This window comes from Emydura macquarii, unplaced genomic scaffold, assembly GCF_026122565.2.
Source record: "Emydura macquarii macquarii isolate MOO-44397 ecotype Brisbane River unplaced genomic scaffold, CSIRO-AGI_Emac_v2 contig_1348, whole genome shotgun sequence".
Lineage (NCBI taxonomy): Eukaryota > Metazoa > Chordata > Testudines > Chelidae > Emydura > Emydura macquarii.
In genome coordinates this window covers 22,128,790-22,146,645 of record NW_027131485.1, presented here as the reverse complement: position 1 = coordinate 22,146,645, position 17,856 = coordinate 22,128,790, and the positions used below count along the sequence as shown (strand labels likewise).

The window sequence follows — 17,856 nt, the reverse complement described above, 5'->3', positions numbered from 1 at the left end:
GACATTAAAAAATAACAACATCCATAAACCAGTGGGAGAACAATTTAATTCCCCAGGGCATTCTGTCTCTGACCTGAAAGTTGCTGTACTTCTTCAAAAAACTCCAAAAACAGACTTCAAAGACAAACTGCTGAGTTAGAAATGATCTGCAAACTTGACACATTCAAACTGGGTTTAAACAGAGACTTGGAGTGGCTATCTCACTACCGAAGGTAAATTACTTTGCTCACCCATTCTCACCTCCTACTCAGTGGTCGTCATTAGGTCTTAAGTAGTGGACTCCACCTCCCCCATTGTTCTCAATGCACCTGGATATCTATAAGATACCTCTGTGTTACCTATTTTCTGTATTACTGCATCAGAAGAAGAGAGCTGAAGTCTCTCAAAAGCTTATGTCTGCAAATATTACATTTGTTAGTCTTTAAAGTGCCCCAGAACACTCGTTGTTTTTATTTTGTTATAACAGTTGCATTAATCTTCATTCATGCTTGGGACCTGTACAGGTCCTTGGATCTAGCCCTTAATCAAAGACCAATTTTATTTTTCTTTGTTTTGCTACCCCGTTTTTCCAATTTCTTTTTTAGTCATGCTTGGTGCTGTGTATTTTGACAATTTAGGATTATTTTTAGTTAAATATATTATTATAATAATATTTGAAATCTGTATGTAAAAGTTTAAAATATTTTCTTTTTTACTAGTTCTACCCATTTTTCATTTATATATGGTATTTATCATTTCTCTTAAAATTATTATGAAGGTACAGCTCTTTGCCCTCAAACAATTATTTGTACATGCAAAGAATCGTAAAGGGGAAGTTGCTTTATGAAGCACACTAGAAAAGAAACACCTCCAAAGCACCCCAGCACTATGTCTATTGTGGATGTACACATTTGGATTATTATGTTTCTAGTAGAATGGCGTGGAGTTCAAGTGCTGCTTCATAATGCTGCTAGATGGGCCTGAACTGTGAGGTTTGGATCCAGGTAAACAAGCCCAGTTCTACTTTCAGCCTGCTTCATAATGCTGCTAGATGGGCCTGAACTGTGAGGTTTGGATCCAGGTTTCTACTTTTCTCAACCCTTGTCTACATCCTTTTTGTATCCCAAAACTGGACACAATATTCTAAATGCGGCCTCACCAATCCTGCTTCATGCAGCCCAATATACCCTTCTTGCCAACCAGGGCACACTGCTGACTCATCTTTTTATCCACCGTTAAGGTCCTTTTCTGCGAAGGGGCCATTCCCAAGATATGAAGTTCAGATAAGGAGCTGCAGCTCTCCCATGTTCAGAAGGGCAAAGAGGTTCACACCTGATATGTTTTGTTTTGTGTTCATCCTACAACAAACCCATGATGCAAAGTTTGTATGGATATGTCAGTTTCTCCATAAGTTGGATGTGATGTTCTTGGTGGTGCCATAACCTGGGCATTGCCTTTTGCCTTCTGACAGCACCAGTTCTCCTCTTCTTTACTTGCCTCTGATTCTTTAACCCAGATTATCTAGCAAACTGGCCCTAAATCTCCAGATGCAGTGGTTATTACTCTACAGAGGCGTGCGTACGGGGTGTACCGGGTGTGCCCAGGCACCCCCTAATGCAGGAGTTTCAAACAGACGGCCCACAGCCCGGATTCGGCCCGCGAACCTTTTGTATCTGGCCTGTGAACCTTTTTGGATGTGGCACATAGCACCATCTCACTGTGTTTCAAGCTGATGCTTTAGGGTAGAGCTGCCGCTGAAAGAGTGGAGGGGGCCCGATTTCTCGAGCTGCAAACTTGCAGCGGATGGGAATATGCCGCGATCTGCTGCTGAAATACCGTTCCTCGTGACACTTCTCGGTGGAGACTAGGACAGGGCAAGCATGCTGCCAGCGGGAAATTCAAATGTGGCCCGCTGGTGGAATTGAGTTTGACACCCCTGATAAAGATCATGAAAATTCCCTGGGTGCACACCCTAATGAAATGTGCTCCGCATGCCTATGTTACTCTATGGTGCTTCCACATAGTCCCCCCTGCTTAGGATGACCATATTTCCCAAAGGGAAAAGGGGACAGTGCATGGGGCTAGCCTTAGCCCTCCCCCACGGTAGGGCTGGCCTGAGTGGCTCATCTGAGCCCCTTTCTCCCCTACACCCCTTGAGCCCTGTTTGCCCCCTGCATGACGCTGAAGTAATGTCACTGCTGGATGGAGACCTGCTTCCTTTCCTGAATCATTGATCCCTCCCCAGCTAGGTCCTCTGCACCCACTTTTTGACCAAAAAACCCCTGATCACCTTGGCAAGAGCAAATGGGACAAATGCCCATGTTTGCCAAAAAAGTCAGGATGGTTTGGACAGGGCTTGAAAAAGGGACTGTTCCAGCCAAAATGGGACCTGTGGTCACCGTGCTGCTCTCCATTCTCCCAAATAGCCCCTGCAGGCAGTTTTGGGCCCTCCTGCCCCTGTACCTCCTGAGTCCCCAACTGCCTGTGACTGCCAATGGCTGAATGAGGCCGCCTTCTTCCCCCACTACCCCCGTCCGGGCAGCTGGCGAGGGACATCACAGGATCCGGTCCCAGCCGCAAGACCGCCCAGGCCAGGCTGCTGGCAAAATCCCGCCGCGAGCCGCTAGGCGGTTAGGGAAACTGCACGCGGCGGGGAGGGAGGGAGCGTTGGAGCCCGCCCTCGTGCTGTCCGGCTCTGGCGTTTACCTTCCGGGTTGGTGGGGCCTCGGTTCCGGGGCGGGGTGTTGTCCGCTGTGTGTCCGTGTCCGTGTCCCGGGCCCCGACCGGCTTCCTCTGAGGAAGTGTGGAACTGCGCCTTAGTGGGAGCAGAGGGGTTAGCCGTAGCAGCCGGGAGAAACCGGGCTTTGACTCCGGGCGTCATGAGCGGTGAGTGCCTGGGTGAGCCTGTGGGGGCCCCAGCTGTGTTATTGTCCTCCGGCTGAGCCCAGGGCCTTCCCCCCGCTACCCCGTACTCTCTGGGGCGCCGTGGTGCTGCCCGGCATTGGCTGGCTGCTGGGGGTCAGGGCGCGCCCTCGTGCCAGCCGGTGGTAAGGGCCTGCTCAGGCTGTCGGTCCCCGCTGATATGCTCGACCGGTAACACTGAGTCCCTGGGCACTGGGCAATAGTGAGGTGGCCTTTCCTGCAACGCAGCCCCCCACCTCTTTCATTTGTATTGTGTGAAGCTCAACCCTCTAGCAACGTGTGCAGCGCTGAGCCCGAGAGCCCCACTGACTAAACACCTGTAAGGCTGACTTTTTTGGCGTCAAAGTTGCCTAAGATGAGCAAAGTGCGGAAAATAAACCGAGCATCAATAACGTGTTTCTTACTGATTTAATAAACTGAGGTGCGGTTAGTAACCTGAGCAAAGGAACTTGTTTATTGCTAATGTGATTTTTTTTTTGTATTTTTTTTTTTTAGAGTGACAATGTGAAACCTTTCTCTGCTACTCCTGAAATACACAAATCAGTTTTGGACACATTGTTATTCTATTTTCCCTTTTACCCTAACCTAGTTGCTATCGAAGGGTATTTAAGGTCAAGTGAAGCAAGGTGGTGTTTACTGAATCTTAAGATTGTAATGAGAGGAAGAATTGTACAATTTTGCAGAGGCATCTATCCCATAAATACTGAGTTTAGGGCCCTTCTTGCTGGGATGGGGGAGACTCACTCAGCATGGAGGCTAATCTCTGAGGTGGAGGGAAGGTTGATTATTGGTCACAAAAGTTGAAGTACCAGGAGTGGTAGTAAGTTAACAATAGTGATCTTCAAATGGGATGCTTCAGTGGGTGATATTTTTAATCTAATTTAAAAACACAGATTGACAAATTCTTCATTCGAATAGGAAGATAACTTAGTTATAAAAATTGACTTCAAATAAGGCTTGTCAGAGTTGCTCATAAAACATAAATAGTACACTGAGGGAAATAATCCGACACTGTCATTTTTTCAGAAGTAGCAAATTGGGAAATAGGTCCTGGGTTCTCTTCTAACTCTACTGCCAAAATGTTTAACCCCTGTTGATGAAAGGTGCAATTTTAACATTTAAAATATTATTTGAGGCATTATTACAGTGGCTATGAAAGAGAAACTATACAGCGGATGAAAGTGAAAAGCATTTTAGTGTAGCCTGATCTATAGATTGAATATATTGATTACTTAAGAATCCCCAGTTATCACTTTGAGGGTTGACAGGTTCTTGTCCCAAGGTCAGGCCCAGTATTATTCAAATTATTATATAGTTGGGAACCCCGTTGTGCTTAGTTACAACACTCACACTATAGGAACTCTTCTATAATTACAAATAGTTTATTAAGATGTTTAGTACAGTCACAAACACCCCAACTCAGTCAGGTAGATAGAGATGTTATAGAATGTATATCTGCATGTCCATATACTCACATCATCCCTTGTAGAACAACCTAAAACGTTAGCCATCATCTTCCTCATCACCATCACCTTCCCCTTCATCACCAGTGGCCATCATTCTAGCACCTCCCAAGGACTACATCTCTTTCTCCTATCACCCCAAGGCTGGGAAGTAACTTTTATAATATGATATGCTGACACCACTATGTTTGATGCATATTCAGTAGGGGATTTCCCCCTTTCCTCATTTGTATTTTCTCACATTACTAATGTTGGACTGTTGTTCTCCAATAGGTTATATCTCAATGATCTCAACTTCTTATCATATACACCAGTTCGTTATGATGGCCATCTTATGGTTAGGTATCTGCGGATTTAGCTCATGTACCTATTGTGTACGTCAATTCATTGCCATGACACTCTTGTGGTTGGATCATGTGCCTGTGGTTAGAAATTTTTCATAAACACTCTATTTTCAGCTCCGCAGTACTTGGGATTTTTCTTTGGACCATTTATCTGTTCAAAGTTTATTTGTTCAAAGTTCATAGGCCTCAAGCTTATGCTAACTTGCAAAAGCTAATGTCTTACAGTATACAGGCCTGTAGGTTCCTTGCATTACTGCTGAATATAATGGAAAGCAGTGAATATAATAAAGGCAAGCTATATTAGTAACATTTTCTCTGAGTTCATCTGGCATTTGTATTTAGAAAAGTTTTATTTATCAAAATAATTTTGAGTTGAAAGGAGATGAAAAAGGTGATCATAGACCCATAGGGAAAATTATTAGTATTTTGTGAAATGCAGGTAACTTTCAAACATTTCGAAACACAAACAAAACCTTTTATCAGATTCAGCTTCATTTCAAGTTTTGCCACTGTGTAAATTTATACATCAAAATTATCCTTTAATCTGTTGGGGCCTGCATCTGCTTTTTAGGTGAGGTTGTAGCCCTGCAGTGTGCTCAAGCTGGATACCGGGGTCTATCCATGTGGGGATCTGGGCTTAAGTTGTTCTTGGGTGGTAATTCTTTGGAAATGTGAGCAATTTAATTTTCTTTTACAGTTAAAAAGAACAGCTGACACTTCCATGAAAATCTTTGAAAGCTGTTTTATTAGCAGCAGTTTTGTCATAGTTTCTTTATATACTGTATTTCTTGTCATTATTTTTATGAATGACCAGATCTTTGTTTTTAAATCCTTCATCTTTTTTTTTTTTTTTTTTTTTTTAAAACCAATAGAGAGACATGTATGGTGCAAGTAGAATTCTTTCTAAATTAAATTGTTTTTCAGTTATCCAAGACTGGATCATGGATAAAGCAACATTATTAAGGATGGTAGGCCAAACGTTTGACCTACCTTTATAAACTTGTAAATCTTGCCAAGATTTATGAGAGTTTTCCGGTGAATTGAACTAGATAATATATTACTGTTACTATTTCCTCTGAAAAAAGTAGGGTTTATGGGAACATAAATTTGAGGTTCACAGAACAAAGCAGCAGGAAAGAGAAGTATGCATCATATTCATGCTTGACTTCAGATAGAGAATTAGACAAACTCAAAGGTAATCTATGTCAACTATGTCCCTTTTTGAGGCTGAGGCACTATCACTTATAGTCAGAAACTAGCATTATACTTTTAGAGTGCATAATATCACAGAAAAATGATTAAGGACAAAACTGACGTGTTCAATGCATGCAAATTTTTCTTATCCATCTTTTAGTTTTAAGACCAAGATTTAGATTAAGATTTAGTTTTAAGACTAAAAAATGGATAGAAAAATTCACATGGATTGAACAAGTCAGTTAAACTTTTGTCTTTTATAATTTTTCTGTGATATTATGCACTCTAAAAGTATAAATGTTTAGTGTATGAGAACCGGGAACTGCTTCTGACCACTGTTTTTCAAAAGTGAAATGCAAATATGATATAAAAGTTAAAAATTGAATTAGACTGGAAAGTTTATTATTTAATAATCTGTTGCCTTAGTAACACAGACTGAGTATTTTTAAGATGGTACTTTTCTGATAATGTCTTTTTAACAGAATGTGGAACAGTACTGATACATGTACAAAATGCTGCCGGATAGCTATTTCCTGTACATCTATAGCTACTTCATTAATAGTCATGGTCTAATCTTATACCCAAGAATAATTTTTGTGTGGGGAGGTGACAACCTCAACTAATATAGGCACTAACTGTATTCAGATATGGTGCCATTATAGCATTTTAGCCATGTACAGTATAGAATAGTTAAAACTGTCAGGGACTATCAAACGAATATACTGATTCACTAAATTTGCTGAGTGTAATTACCAAACTTTGCATATTGGAGTCTACAGACTGTGGAATTTCTTAAATTATTGTGTGACCCAGTTTTATTAACATAGACTGAGAGAGATTTATTTGGATGAATTGTGGGCTCTTCAGTGTAAATTATTCACATCAGGGGATGTAAACTAATTGTAGATGTGGAGGTGGTTTGACAAAGAGGGCTTTGGCTAAGCTAGATTCCATTTAATTTTTTTTTAGGATTGGGCATTTGACCGTCCAAAAATAATTGGCCAAATATTTTAAAGCACTAATTTATTAGAACAGTAACAAAGAAGAGTAAAATGTTATGGTCTCTAATAGGCTTAGTCTTTAGATACTTATGCCTAATTACAAAAAACAAGTTACTTACTGAGTTGTTTAAACTCAGAAGAATATTAAACACAATGAAATGAAGCTTTAAAAAATGAAAGAAATAATTAACATTATTACCCTTTTTAGCAATGGGTTAGCATTTAAATGTGAATGTTATTCAAGACTGAACAGTTACAACAAAAAAGTAAAAGGAAATTAAACAGAAATAAAACACATAGCAACTCAGAGTCTTTGTTAAAGGCATTTATGCTTGATAGACTGCAGGCCCACTCTTCAAGCATCTTAATGGCTTGTTCATGTTTTCTCTGAGTTGTGGGAGGAGGCATAATCACTGAACACTCCTCTTTCTCCGCTACACTGTTCTGAGTTTCTTTTTGTAAGTTTGGTCTAGTCAGTTTAGATTTAAGCTCTTTGAGGCAGGTATCATGCTTTTTAACTTGTTTAATATGTTTTGTAAACTTCCATGTACACTGATGGCCAGGTATACAAATAAAGATATAGATATATACATATATTGTGTGTTCTATAGATTCCAACCAATCAAGATGCTCAGCATTCAGTTAGTTCACCTTTTTCCCAACAGGTGGCATTAGCATATGTCAAAGGAGTGGTCCATATATTTAAGTAGGCTTGCTAACAGACCATGATGCAGCCTACCTTTCTGATTGCCATCTACATCAGGGCATTCTTGGTGGAGCATCTGATAGCATTTGACCATGGTCAAATAATAGGTGATCATTTGACTGGTCAGTTGACATTATTTGACTGGTCAATTGACTGGTTTGGCAAGCCTAATATTTTTTATCATTACAAGTCACTTTGAAATGATACAACAAATTTACTATGCTTCTAATGTAAACCTAGTATTAATACTAATACAGTCGTTCACTTGCCAGTTGTTCAAGATGATTTTATGTGCTTGGATAGTGCAGTGAAGAAATGTCAACTTCCTGAATCTGACTCAAATTCTGACTTGGTTTACAAAGAAAGAGGAACTGAAGAGTCTCATTTTAAGCTCTGTTTGTGCTCCACAGTCTTCACTGTAATTGTCTTTGCAGAAGAGCAGATGAGAACTCAAGTAGTAGCAGTATGGCATGACAAGAATTAAGTGTATTGACAGGTGTATTGGTGTATTGACAGAGCTAGATACTAAGCTTTCTGTAGCATGGCTAATTTAAGGCAGCACCATTGAGCACTAAATTCAAAGGCAATTTTTAGAAACTGGTCTTTGCTCGTATCTGATTTTAATCTTACATGCTGCATATGTAGTAGTTAGATGAATAAAAGTGATACAATCAGTTTAAAAATCATGCTTCTGTCTGAATTATTTTAATTACAATTGCTACAGTTACTTCTTAACATCACTCTAACTGAGACGGATTAGATGAAAACTTTTTTTTTTCACTTGTGTAGTCAGTCAGTTTCGTCTCTTGTGTATTTGGATCTTTCTCATACGATATAGAGAGGAAAAACATTTTAAAAATAGAAAAGTGTGAATGTAAAACCACCATAAATGGGAGGCGACTCAGAGGCAGGTGCAGTACCTGAAACTAATTTTAGTTCATTTTTTGAAACTGATTACTTTTAAATGGAAGGATCCTCTTCAAGTGTTTTAGTTTTTGCTTCTTTAAATTCATATTTTCATAGTCATTTTTAGACTTCCTTTTTTTACACAGTAATCGAACTATAACTCCTTTTCTCTCCCTGGTGTTACATATTTAATGTAAACCCCTTCCCCCAGTAATACATATGATGCTGCAAGTTTACTGCTGTTTGAGCTTGCAAGGGAGCAGTTCAGACACCCAGCTTTAGGAGTGGACATCACAGTAACTTTAGCTGTGTGTAAACTGTGAAATGGAATACAGTAGATCCCTCTTAATTGGTACCCCTTTCTGAGTATGTGGATATCAAGTCACTCTTGTTGATACTGGATGCTTAGTGATCAGTGTGACATGGTACGCCCGATTTGCAGATCAATAAGGTTTAATGTGCAAGGTTTCTATAAATATACTAGTTGAATACAAAGCCTAAAATTTACAACAATATATCATACTCACTAAGCCTGGAGAGCTAAGCAGTCACTCAGAAAGCTATATACAGGAACAGCTTTCTTCAGAGGTCCGGCCAGGGAGTCAGTGGCCTCTGATCCATCCAGCAGCACCTCCCACGGAGTCAGATGTTGATGGAGTGCTTCCCTTTGTCTAAGTAGTGACGACTTATACCCTTCCATAATCAGCTTTCACCAAATTACCTCTCTGCTCATTATCATATATGCTAATTACCTACATTGGGTTTTCATCCTTGACTACATTCTGTTTTCATCATGGTAATTGGGGTCATTAAAACAACATCTGGTGATAGGAAGGTCGGTGTAAAAATATGCCCTTTGGCAGTGAAAAAGTGTATCCCCAGATGTTCAAGGATAACTTCTTGTTCCCATCACCATTATTTATGTGCAGCTGCATGCATACATGTTGTGTATTTTGTCTTGTTATGTGCCATGGTGTGCAGAAAGTGAGACATCTGCAAGGTTACTCAGTAGTCCTATTAATCTCTGCCAACCAGAAGATGTCATGCTACAGGGGTCAGAATAGCCAAGCAAGCAACTGAAGCTATGCTAGGCCTGTAGGACAGTGGTCAGGCAATTCAAATTGCACTAGGCCTCCAACAACCCTTACCTCTTCATATGTTCTGCTTCATATGTTCATATTTGCTCCACCATGATGTACTCTACTGGCATTGACACTATATTTGTTTGCTTTTCTCATGAACATCGCTAACCTTTCTTCCATGCTACCGCTTTCATGTGGAATACACTTTTACTGAGCTGGGCTGCAAACAAAAAAAATCCAGCCAAACCACACACCCTAGCAGATGATGGCATGGTTATGAAGATAACATATGTTACAAAAAACGTTTAAATATTGTAGTGTTAGGACATGGCTTGTCACCACCTCACCACTTAAGTTTTCCTTTTTCCTCCTCCTCCTCTCTTTTTAATCTTCGTAGAGTATAAGATCTTTGGGGCAAGGAACATGCTTTTTTTTTGTTTTTCTATATTGGAGGTGCTACTATAGACCTTTAATAATAACCTCAGAACTAACTGATGTCTCTTAGAAATATTAGAAGAATATTCTGGACCTCTTTTTGTCCCCAGATACAGTTGTGAGACTTCATTAGAAGGGAGTAGTAATTGTGCATGTGTATCTTGTATGCATGTTGTTTTCAAGGTCATCTATTCCTACTGGTGACTCCTCACTTGAAGTCCTGATGACCTCTCATCACACTGTTCTCCACTGCAGCCAATTGTGGTGCTATGAATAGAGAATTAGGACTTCAAGTGAAATAATCAGGGGCAGATATACTAAAAGCAACAAAGAAGCTATCATCATTCTAATATCCCTAGTTTTTTTTTTTTTTTTTTAAAGAAGGAAAATATGATATAAGTAAAATTGGCTCTCAGTAGTGCTTTTTTAAGACTTATCAAGGGGTCTCATTAGGACTTTTAAAGGATCACAACGGTTAACTGTGGCTTGTAATGTTATTTTGTGTTGATAGTTATTTTTTGTATTTAATATGTTGCTTTAAGAGAATCAGGGTAAAATATAGAGTTCTAAAATATTACTAGCTAATATAAAAGATGAGAAATGTTTTTTATTTTCTGCCCTTTAATCTGCTTGGGTAATGAAACTAGAGTGGCTGGTCTCACTTTCTGGCTCTCTTGTACTGTGAGTTGCTGATATTACAGGGATTTAAATCCTAACTAAAGACTGTTCTAAGTTATGTTTTTAAAATTATTGGGGGAAATATTTTAAATTTAGCTTTTTGTAAGTTCTCTTTCCTTACAAAATATACATGTCAAACACAACAATAGCATGGTTTTTCTGACAGGTATGAATTGAATATTTTTTTAAGTTGTACTAATCAAACTGTGCTGAAAACTATCCATATTATCAGACTGTTGTTGCTGGAATCGTCCAAACTACTCAAGAAAATTGTTAGCAACTGCCATGTGCAGTCACAGTTGAGAAAAGTACAGTTTCAACGTTAAAAGTACAGTGGACACAGCCTTAATTTCACATCTGTACTATGATTGTATGCTGACTAGCTGGTATCACACCATTCAGTTTTTTAGCAGGATCTACACTACAATGATAAGCTTATCTGGAATGTTCTACATATTGATGAATTTCTGTTTTGTCCATCAATTTGGTATGTAGGTGACCAAAGTTTTTATGTTAATTGATATAATGGTGGCAGAGGAGTATGGATTTGAAAATTAAAACATGCATTGTACATTGAAGATAACCATCTTCCTTATAATCAATATTATAAAACTTGTTTCCTTTTGAATGAAGGCTGCTCAGCTTGTGAAATGCGTATCTACAAACGCTTGTTCTGAGATAGCCTGAGATTGCTGACTTTGAAATAAGCATCACATTGTATTTTCCCAGATATTTGGAAAGGGGTGGGAGTATTGAAGGAATGAGTCTGAGGCAACATTGGGCATTCATGTGTTTAATTGGTGGTTTTGATTATGGCTGGATTTTACTAAGAGTATAAGTCTGACTGGGACGTTTTCCTTATACAGTTTTTTAAGTGATTTTGATTACTTGTGGGACATAGATCTACAGATTCTTACTGCTTCAAAATATAAATAAAATCATTGTACAATATGATTTAATTCAGCAAAAATTCTCAGGGCTGGAATAATAGGGATTATACAGGTCAAGGCTGATGTGCATTGGCATAGCTTTCTGATGAAGCTTGAATGGTGCTTAGCTGTACTAAATTTGACTTTAGTCAGGGCTACTAGTATCACATTCATGTGCACAGAGTTGTTTAAAAAATCATCTCATTAATGACTGTACAACTTGATTCAAAGTTCAAAATCTGAAGTTAACCCTCTGTAAATTAGGAAATTAATAATGGTACATAGCTGTGGTTTCTAAATGGAGCTCTTATGTAATTAGATAGTAGTAAATTAGGTAACATACTTGTTTTCTTTAACTCTGGATTCACATCTGGTGCAGGTGCCCTGTGTTTTCTTGAATCCAACTTTTGTTTGGTATTTTAGAAAGTTCTTTGCAGGAGAGGAGCAGCTTTCATAGAATCAGTTGTGTTCAGTTCTACACTCTTCTGCTTTTGGGGTAAATTGGAGATGCTTTGTGCAGGACTAGTACAGACATGAGATTGTGCAGTAGGTGCTCCACGGTGAGGGGCAGCAAGGGGAAGAGAGAAATATTTTCCATCCCTTATATCTTCTCCAGTTCTTCAGGGTTTTTTGGCAATAGATTTAACTAGGTGATGAGGGAAATTTATTCAAGTAGAATTCTGATATAAAGATCAGAATTTTATATGAAGTCGAACATTCTATGGGAGGAAGAAGAAGAAAAAAAGTATGAGCACAAAATGGTCTAACTTAAGGCCTTGAGTGACAAGGTGGGTGAGGTAATATATTTTGAACCAACTTCCGTTGGTGAGAGAGACAAGCTTTTAAGTCTATACAGAGCTCTTCTTCAGGACTGTGTAAGCTCAAAAGCTTCTCTTCAACAGAAGTTGGTCCAATAAAAGCTATTACCTCATCCATCTTATCTCTCTAATATTCTGGGACCAGCACGTCTACAACAACACTGTATATAACTCAAGGCTTGACACATTAGGAGTAGTGGCAGATAGGTTTTTAAAGGACTTCCTTCTACACTCGAGAACAGAATAGATGAACAGGGCACAGTGACATAACTTAATTAAACAGCAAGCTTTATATGTAGCCAGAGATGTTCATAAAAAGATGTAAGTAAGATGTGACTAAGTACCTAAGTAAGTAAGATGTGACTAAGTACCTAAGTAAGATGTGAAAGTTGACACTGAATATTATCAACTGTTCATTAATGTTTGTGTGTAGTGGCTTGCTTACTAATTAACTTTACCTGATTGGCGTTTATCACAGAGAAGATGTTACTATTTTAAGAACTTTAGTGTAATTTTTGTTGATTCCCCAAAAAGAATAACTTATTAAAATCAGGCTCCATGGTGATGTTCTGGCATTTTTTCTGCATTTTAAATAAGAGTATCTGAAAAAACAAAACAAAGGTTTGATCCTGCAACCTCTTAATCATAGAAGTACTTCCATTGACCTCAGTACATGTGAGGAAAGTTGTTCCAGAATTGGGACTAATATATTTTTGTTAAAATAATAGAGCTGTGTTGAATTTTAGGATTACAGAACAATGACACCAAAAGACAGTTTCTTCTAGAGCGGCTACTGGATGCAGTTAAACAGGTAAGAAATCAAAACAATAAATATAAGTCTGCCCCAATATTAAAAATATTTCCGCAATTTATAAATGCTGAGTTGACATTCCTGCCAAGAGCTGCTATTATTCTTCCCTCCCATCTTCAATAGATGGAGGGGGAAACATGCTTTTCTTAAGAAGTTCACTCAGGCCTTCACTTCACTAGGAAAAAAGGTATGTTAATGTGTTAAAATCCCAGAGCAGACAAGGCAAACAGGGAACCTAGGATTTACCTTGACCAGTTAAGATGTTGTTAAAGCTATAGTTTACCTTGTTTGCATTAGGATTTTAACATCCATTCTGTCTACAGAGTTAAAAATGCACTTCACGTAGTGTAGAGTTATAAAGCCAGAACTTCATAGATTTTTATGCAGTCAACTTACATAGGAGGATTGGGGATAAAACATGAAGGGAAGTTTGGTGTTCTGTATAGGGTTTTGCTTCTGTGATCCATGTCTGTGCATAGTGGTCCAGGGGAGAATTCTGTCCTAATTTTGCAACTGAATGTCAACTCTTGAGACCATGTTACAAGAAAATACACAGAAATAAGTCAAATAATTAATGGCTTAACTCAAATGTTTTGCGAAATCTCTGACTTTAAAAAAATTGTGTGGAAGTTTTCAGAAGTTTAGAATAAAAAAAATCAGGTTGGTTACATTAATAAAAAAAAATCTAGGAAAATATAATCTGAATTGCCAAATATGACAGATTTTCAGGTAGCAGCTAAAAGATGGTGCATTATCAAACCTTTTTGTGTGCTTGTAGTGGAGAATAGTGGTAAACAATTTACATTAGTAACTTGTTTACTTTGAGTTCAGATATATGCTGATTTTTTTTTGCCATTTTCAGATGTGGCTTGCCTCTCTTATCCCATAAGGTTAAATAGGGTCAATGCAACTATGGTACACTTTTCTTCCCTGTTCCAGGTGCAAAATTATTATTGTTTGTGAATTTTGGTCCAATCCTGGATATACAACAGGGCATAGTGCTTGCATCTGTGAATAGTCCTAGGACTACTTACTGAAGTACATACTGTTCCTGTAAGCAAGAAGTGTGTGCAGATTTAAGCCTTAATTAGTAACTGGATTTAGAAATGGAGAACATCATTTTGATGAAATGGGTTTTGGATTCTTGACTGTCCAGACAAGTTAGCAAAGAAGTTACTTGACTGATTAAAAGTATTTTAAAAATAACTTTTAAACTCTGTATTTTTGGAATTGTTCTTTGCAGAAAACAGAACTTACTTTAATTTTCCCAATTTTTAATTGGTGTTCTTATAACTAAAAGGAAGTACAAGAACAACCATATGTGGTAATATAAATCACTGATATGTTTGATAGATATTGGTTGGTCTGTTATAGTGTTTGTGAAGCAGCAGTAATTTAGTAATGCATCTTGATTCTGCTGCTGGCTTACAGATAGCCCCCTGTGCAGTTTGAATCTATTTGAACTGTGGAGGTGGTTTTGTCAGGGAGCATAATGCTAAATGTGCGTAAGTATTCTTTCTGATAGCAGGCCAGATTTGTAACTGCCCTGCTCTGCTGCCGCCCTGCTTCAGGTTTTTATGTTGTTTGAAATATAACTTACATGGTGAGTCAGTGAACATCTTTTTTTGTTTGTTTTTAAAATTAAAATTAGAGTATTTAAGAATTTTCAGCTTCTTAACACTGATGGTGTTATTTAAACTTATTTATTACAGTGTCAAATTCGGTTTGGAGGAAGAAAAGAAATTGCTTCAGATTCTGATAGCAGGTAAAAAGCACATTTAAATTTATATATCATGACTACATAGACTTTATATAGTAAAAAGATATTTGGTCCACTAGGGTATTCGATCCACTTTATAAAAGCTTGTTTACGTAACTGCTGATATAATAAACTCTTGGTTGCAGTTTTCATACTGGTGCACATAAATCATAGTCCAGACAAAGGGGATTCTCAAGTGTTTGCAGGATTAAGACAAAATGCTGAATTCCGAAGTCTGGACATAAGTAAAGAAGAACTCTATTTCCCTCCTTTCCCCCCAATATGTCTGTTTTTAAAATGACTGTATATCTTATATAGAAATCTTAAGTCTAGCCCTATTCTGTTATGGGTTTCATATTTTAACCAATTAAAAAAACCCTTTGGTTTTCATTTGTTCGTTTTTCTTGTTCCTGATGTGCTTTAGCTGCAAAAGCATTTTCTCTCTCTTCCTCTCCATCTGCTACAAACGGCTTCTTCTCAATAGTAGAAATTCCAATTGAAAATTGTCATTTGGTTTCCATTGGTTCCAGTTGGTCAACTAGGTTATGGCACTGAATAGGTTGATAGTGTAACCATTTATTAGGGCTACTGTCTTTTTAGTGAAAGCCAACAGAATCCAGTTGAAAGATTCTAATAGTTTACCAGGACATGCATTAAACTCCACTGCTGCCTGTCCTAAATTCTTAAGCCAGCTCCCATTTCAGTTCGGTAAACTAAACTTGAACTTATTTTTCTCCAAAGGCAGCTGAACTATCTAACTAGGGGTGGAAATGGCAGCTAGTTCTTCCTTACATGCCTTTTCAGATGTAATTGGTCATCCATTGACCAGTTTCTTATCAACTACGCTGAATACCTAGATTTTTTTCCCCACAGAAAGTGAATTAAAATGGCAATTGCGAATTGTTAATTTGTATTTATATTGTGTATATTATACCATTCCCCCACCCTTTGTATGTTGCTTTTCGTACTTTGTAAGATCCTGGAGGCAGGTACTGTCTTTCTGTGTGTGAACCCTAAAGTTAAAATAGAACTTATCTCCAGATTCAGAGCAAAAACTTCCGACCCAAACTACTACTTTTTGAAACATTGATCAATTTCTGAAACACTTTGTCAAGAATTAGAAGTTTGGGTGTCCCCTTTAGGATTTATTTGTTAACAAGTGTGGACATCTGGGATTTAAAAAGCCTAATGCTAGGCTGAAAAATGGCATGGTTTACTCACAAATAGTCTCTTGAGACGGGCAGAATATGCACCTTGCTCAATCGTGTCCTATTTGGACTGTGGTTAGGCAGCTTAAGTCTTAATTAAAGAGGAAGTGGAAATTTCACATGTATAGATTTCTGCTCACATATTGTCCAGTATGCATTGGAGCTATGCTCAATAGTTGAAAATATTTTTGGAGGAGCGAATGTGACACTTTGGGCTTGTGTATACTACAAATTTAGGTAGACTTAAGTTAGGTTGATCTACAGGCACCTCAACAATTAAATTCGTTGTTGGTGTCCACACTGCCTCCATTCCGCTGGTGGTATGCGTCCTCGCCAGGAGCGCTTGCACCAACTGAAGTGGGGCATTGTGGGGCATTGACAGCTGAAGTATGGGGCTCACAGATGAGAGCCAACCAGCAGTGAAATTGACATTCTTGTCAGTTTCATGGCTACTATTATTTCACATTTGGTTTCTGGCTCAGGCTGTCAGCCATGAGGTGGGATGAGCATCTGCTGTCAGTGCGGGGGGCAGAGGGGTTTGTGTGCTCCAGCTGTCAGCTCCGCATGGCTCTACATGGACACTGCATCACCCTAACTACATCAGTCTTAGCTCTACATTCTCTCAGAGGTGAAGTTATTAAGTTGATATAGTCAGCAACTTACATTGGCGGGAGCACCTTTGTAGTATAAATACTGACAGAGTTAGGGTTGATGTAAGCTGCCTTATATTGATCTAACTCTAGTGCAGCCCAGGCCTTAGGTGGGTTGCAAATTTTACTAAATTTACTAAATTTCTGTGATGTTCTTTCAGCCTTTTTTATAGCTATATTTTTTAATTGTTCACAATTCTCCAGTGTCCAGTAAACCATTTTGTTGTTGTTTTTATTCTATTCTATACAGGTTCTTATACCACACTCCTCATTGTAATAGTGCCCTGATCTACACTTACTGGGCGATTTGGTGGCTGTCGACAGGAGTTATGCAAGCTACATAGAGTAGCTTGCGTAACTCCTGTCAACTGCTGTGCTTCTCTTCTGCGCGGCATCTTCACTGCACTGCGTCAACGTGGTTTTACTGTGTCGACTTGTGTTGATCTGATGGCAACGACTTTGCCGCCGTCAGTGTAGACATTCCCAGTATCTGTTACCCACACACAAAAAACACATGATTGAAACATTTTTGGTTTTCAGAGGCTGTTATCTTTGATATAATTTTCTTTTTCTATAGCTTACTATGTAGAATTTATTATTCCAGCATCAAAAATGTTTCCATTTCATTTTGGAAAACAGTATTCAGTTTCTCATTGTAATATTCAATATTATTGGGTTTTAATAGTTTAATTGACATCTCTTTCTTATCCAGGAACTAGAATCTCTGTGTTAGCTGTTGCTTTTCAGAATTGCAAGAATCAAGTGGATTCTTCTGGTCAAACTTGTCTGTTGGAAATTCCTCTTAATAGCAGTTATCTTTAACAAAACATTGTATTATTCACATCTGTTCACAAAATTCCATCTTGTATATCTTTTCCATAATATGTTACTTTGTTAGTATTGCAAAAGAAGTTGTCTTAGAATAACTTCGGTGAAAAATACGATCTGTAAAAACCTGTCATGGTTACAGG

General features: G+C 38.3%; 1 protein-coding gene across 5 annotated transcripts in view; it reads left to right on the top strand.

The window, feature by feature from the left end:
- The first annotated feature begins 2,746 nt into the window (after window positions 1-2,746).
- Window positions 2,747-17,856, top strand: part of SNX29 (sorting nexin 29) — a 446,224-nt gene continuing 431,114 nt past the window's right edge. For all 5 annotated transcript variants that reach the window (XM_067551359.1, XM_067551357.1, XM_067551358.1 and 2 more), the window contains exons 1-3: window positions 2,747-2,865; window positions 13,204-13,268; window positions 14,981-15,033. In XM_067551359.1, coding sequence (XP_067407460.1) covers window positions 2,859-2,865; window positions 13,204-13,268; window positions 14,981-15,033 — 125 coding nt within the window. In that variant the 5' untranslated portion in view covers window positions 2,747-2,858. The remainder of the gene's footprint in view (window positions 2,866-13,203; window positions 13,269-14,980; window positions 15,034-17,856) is intronic.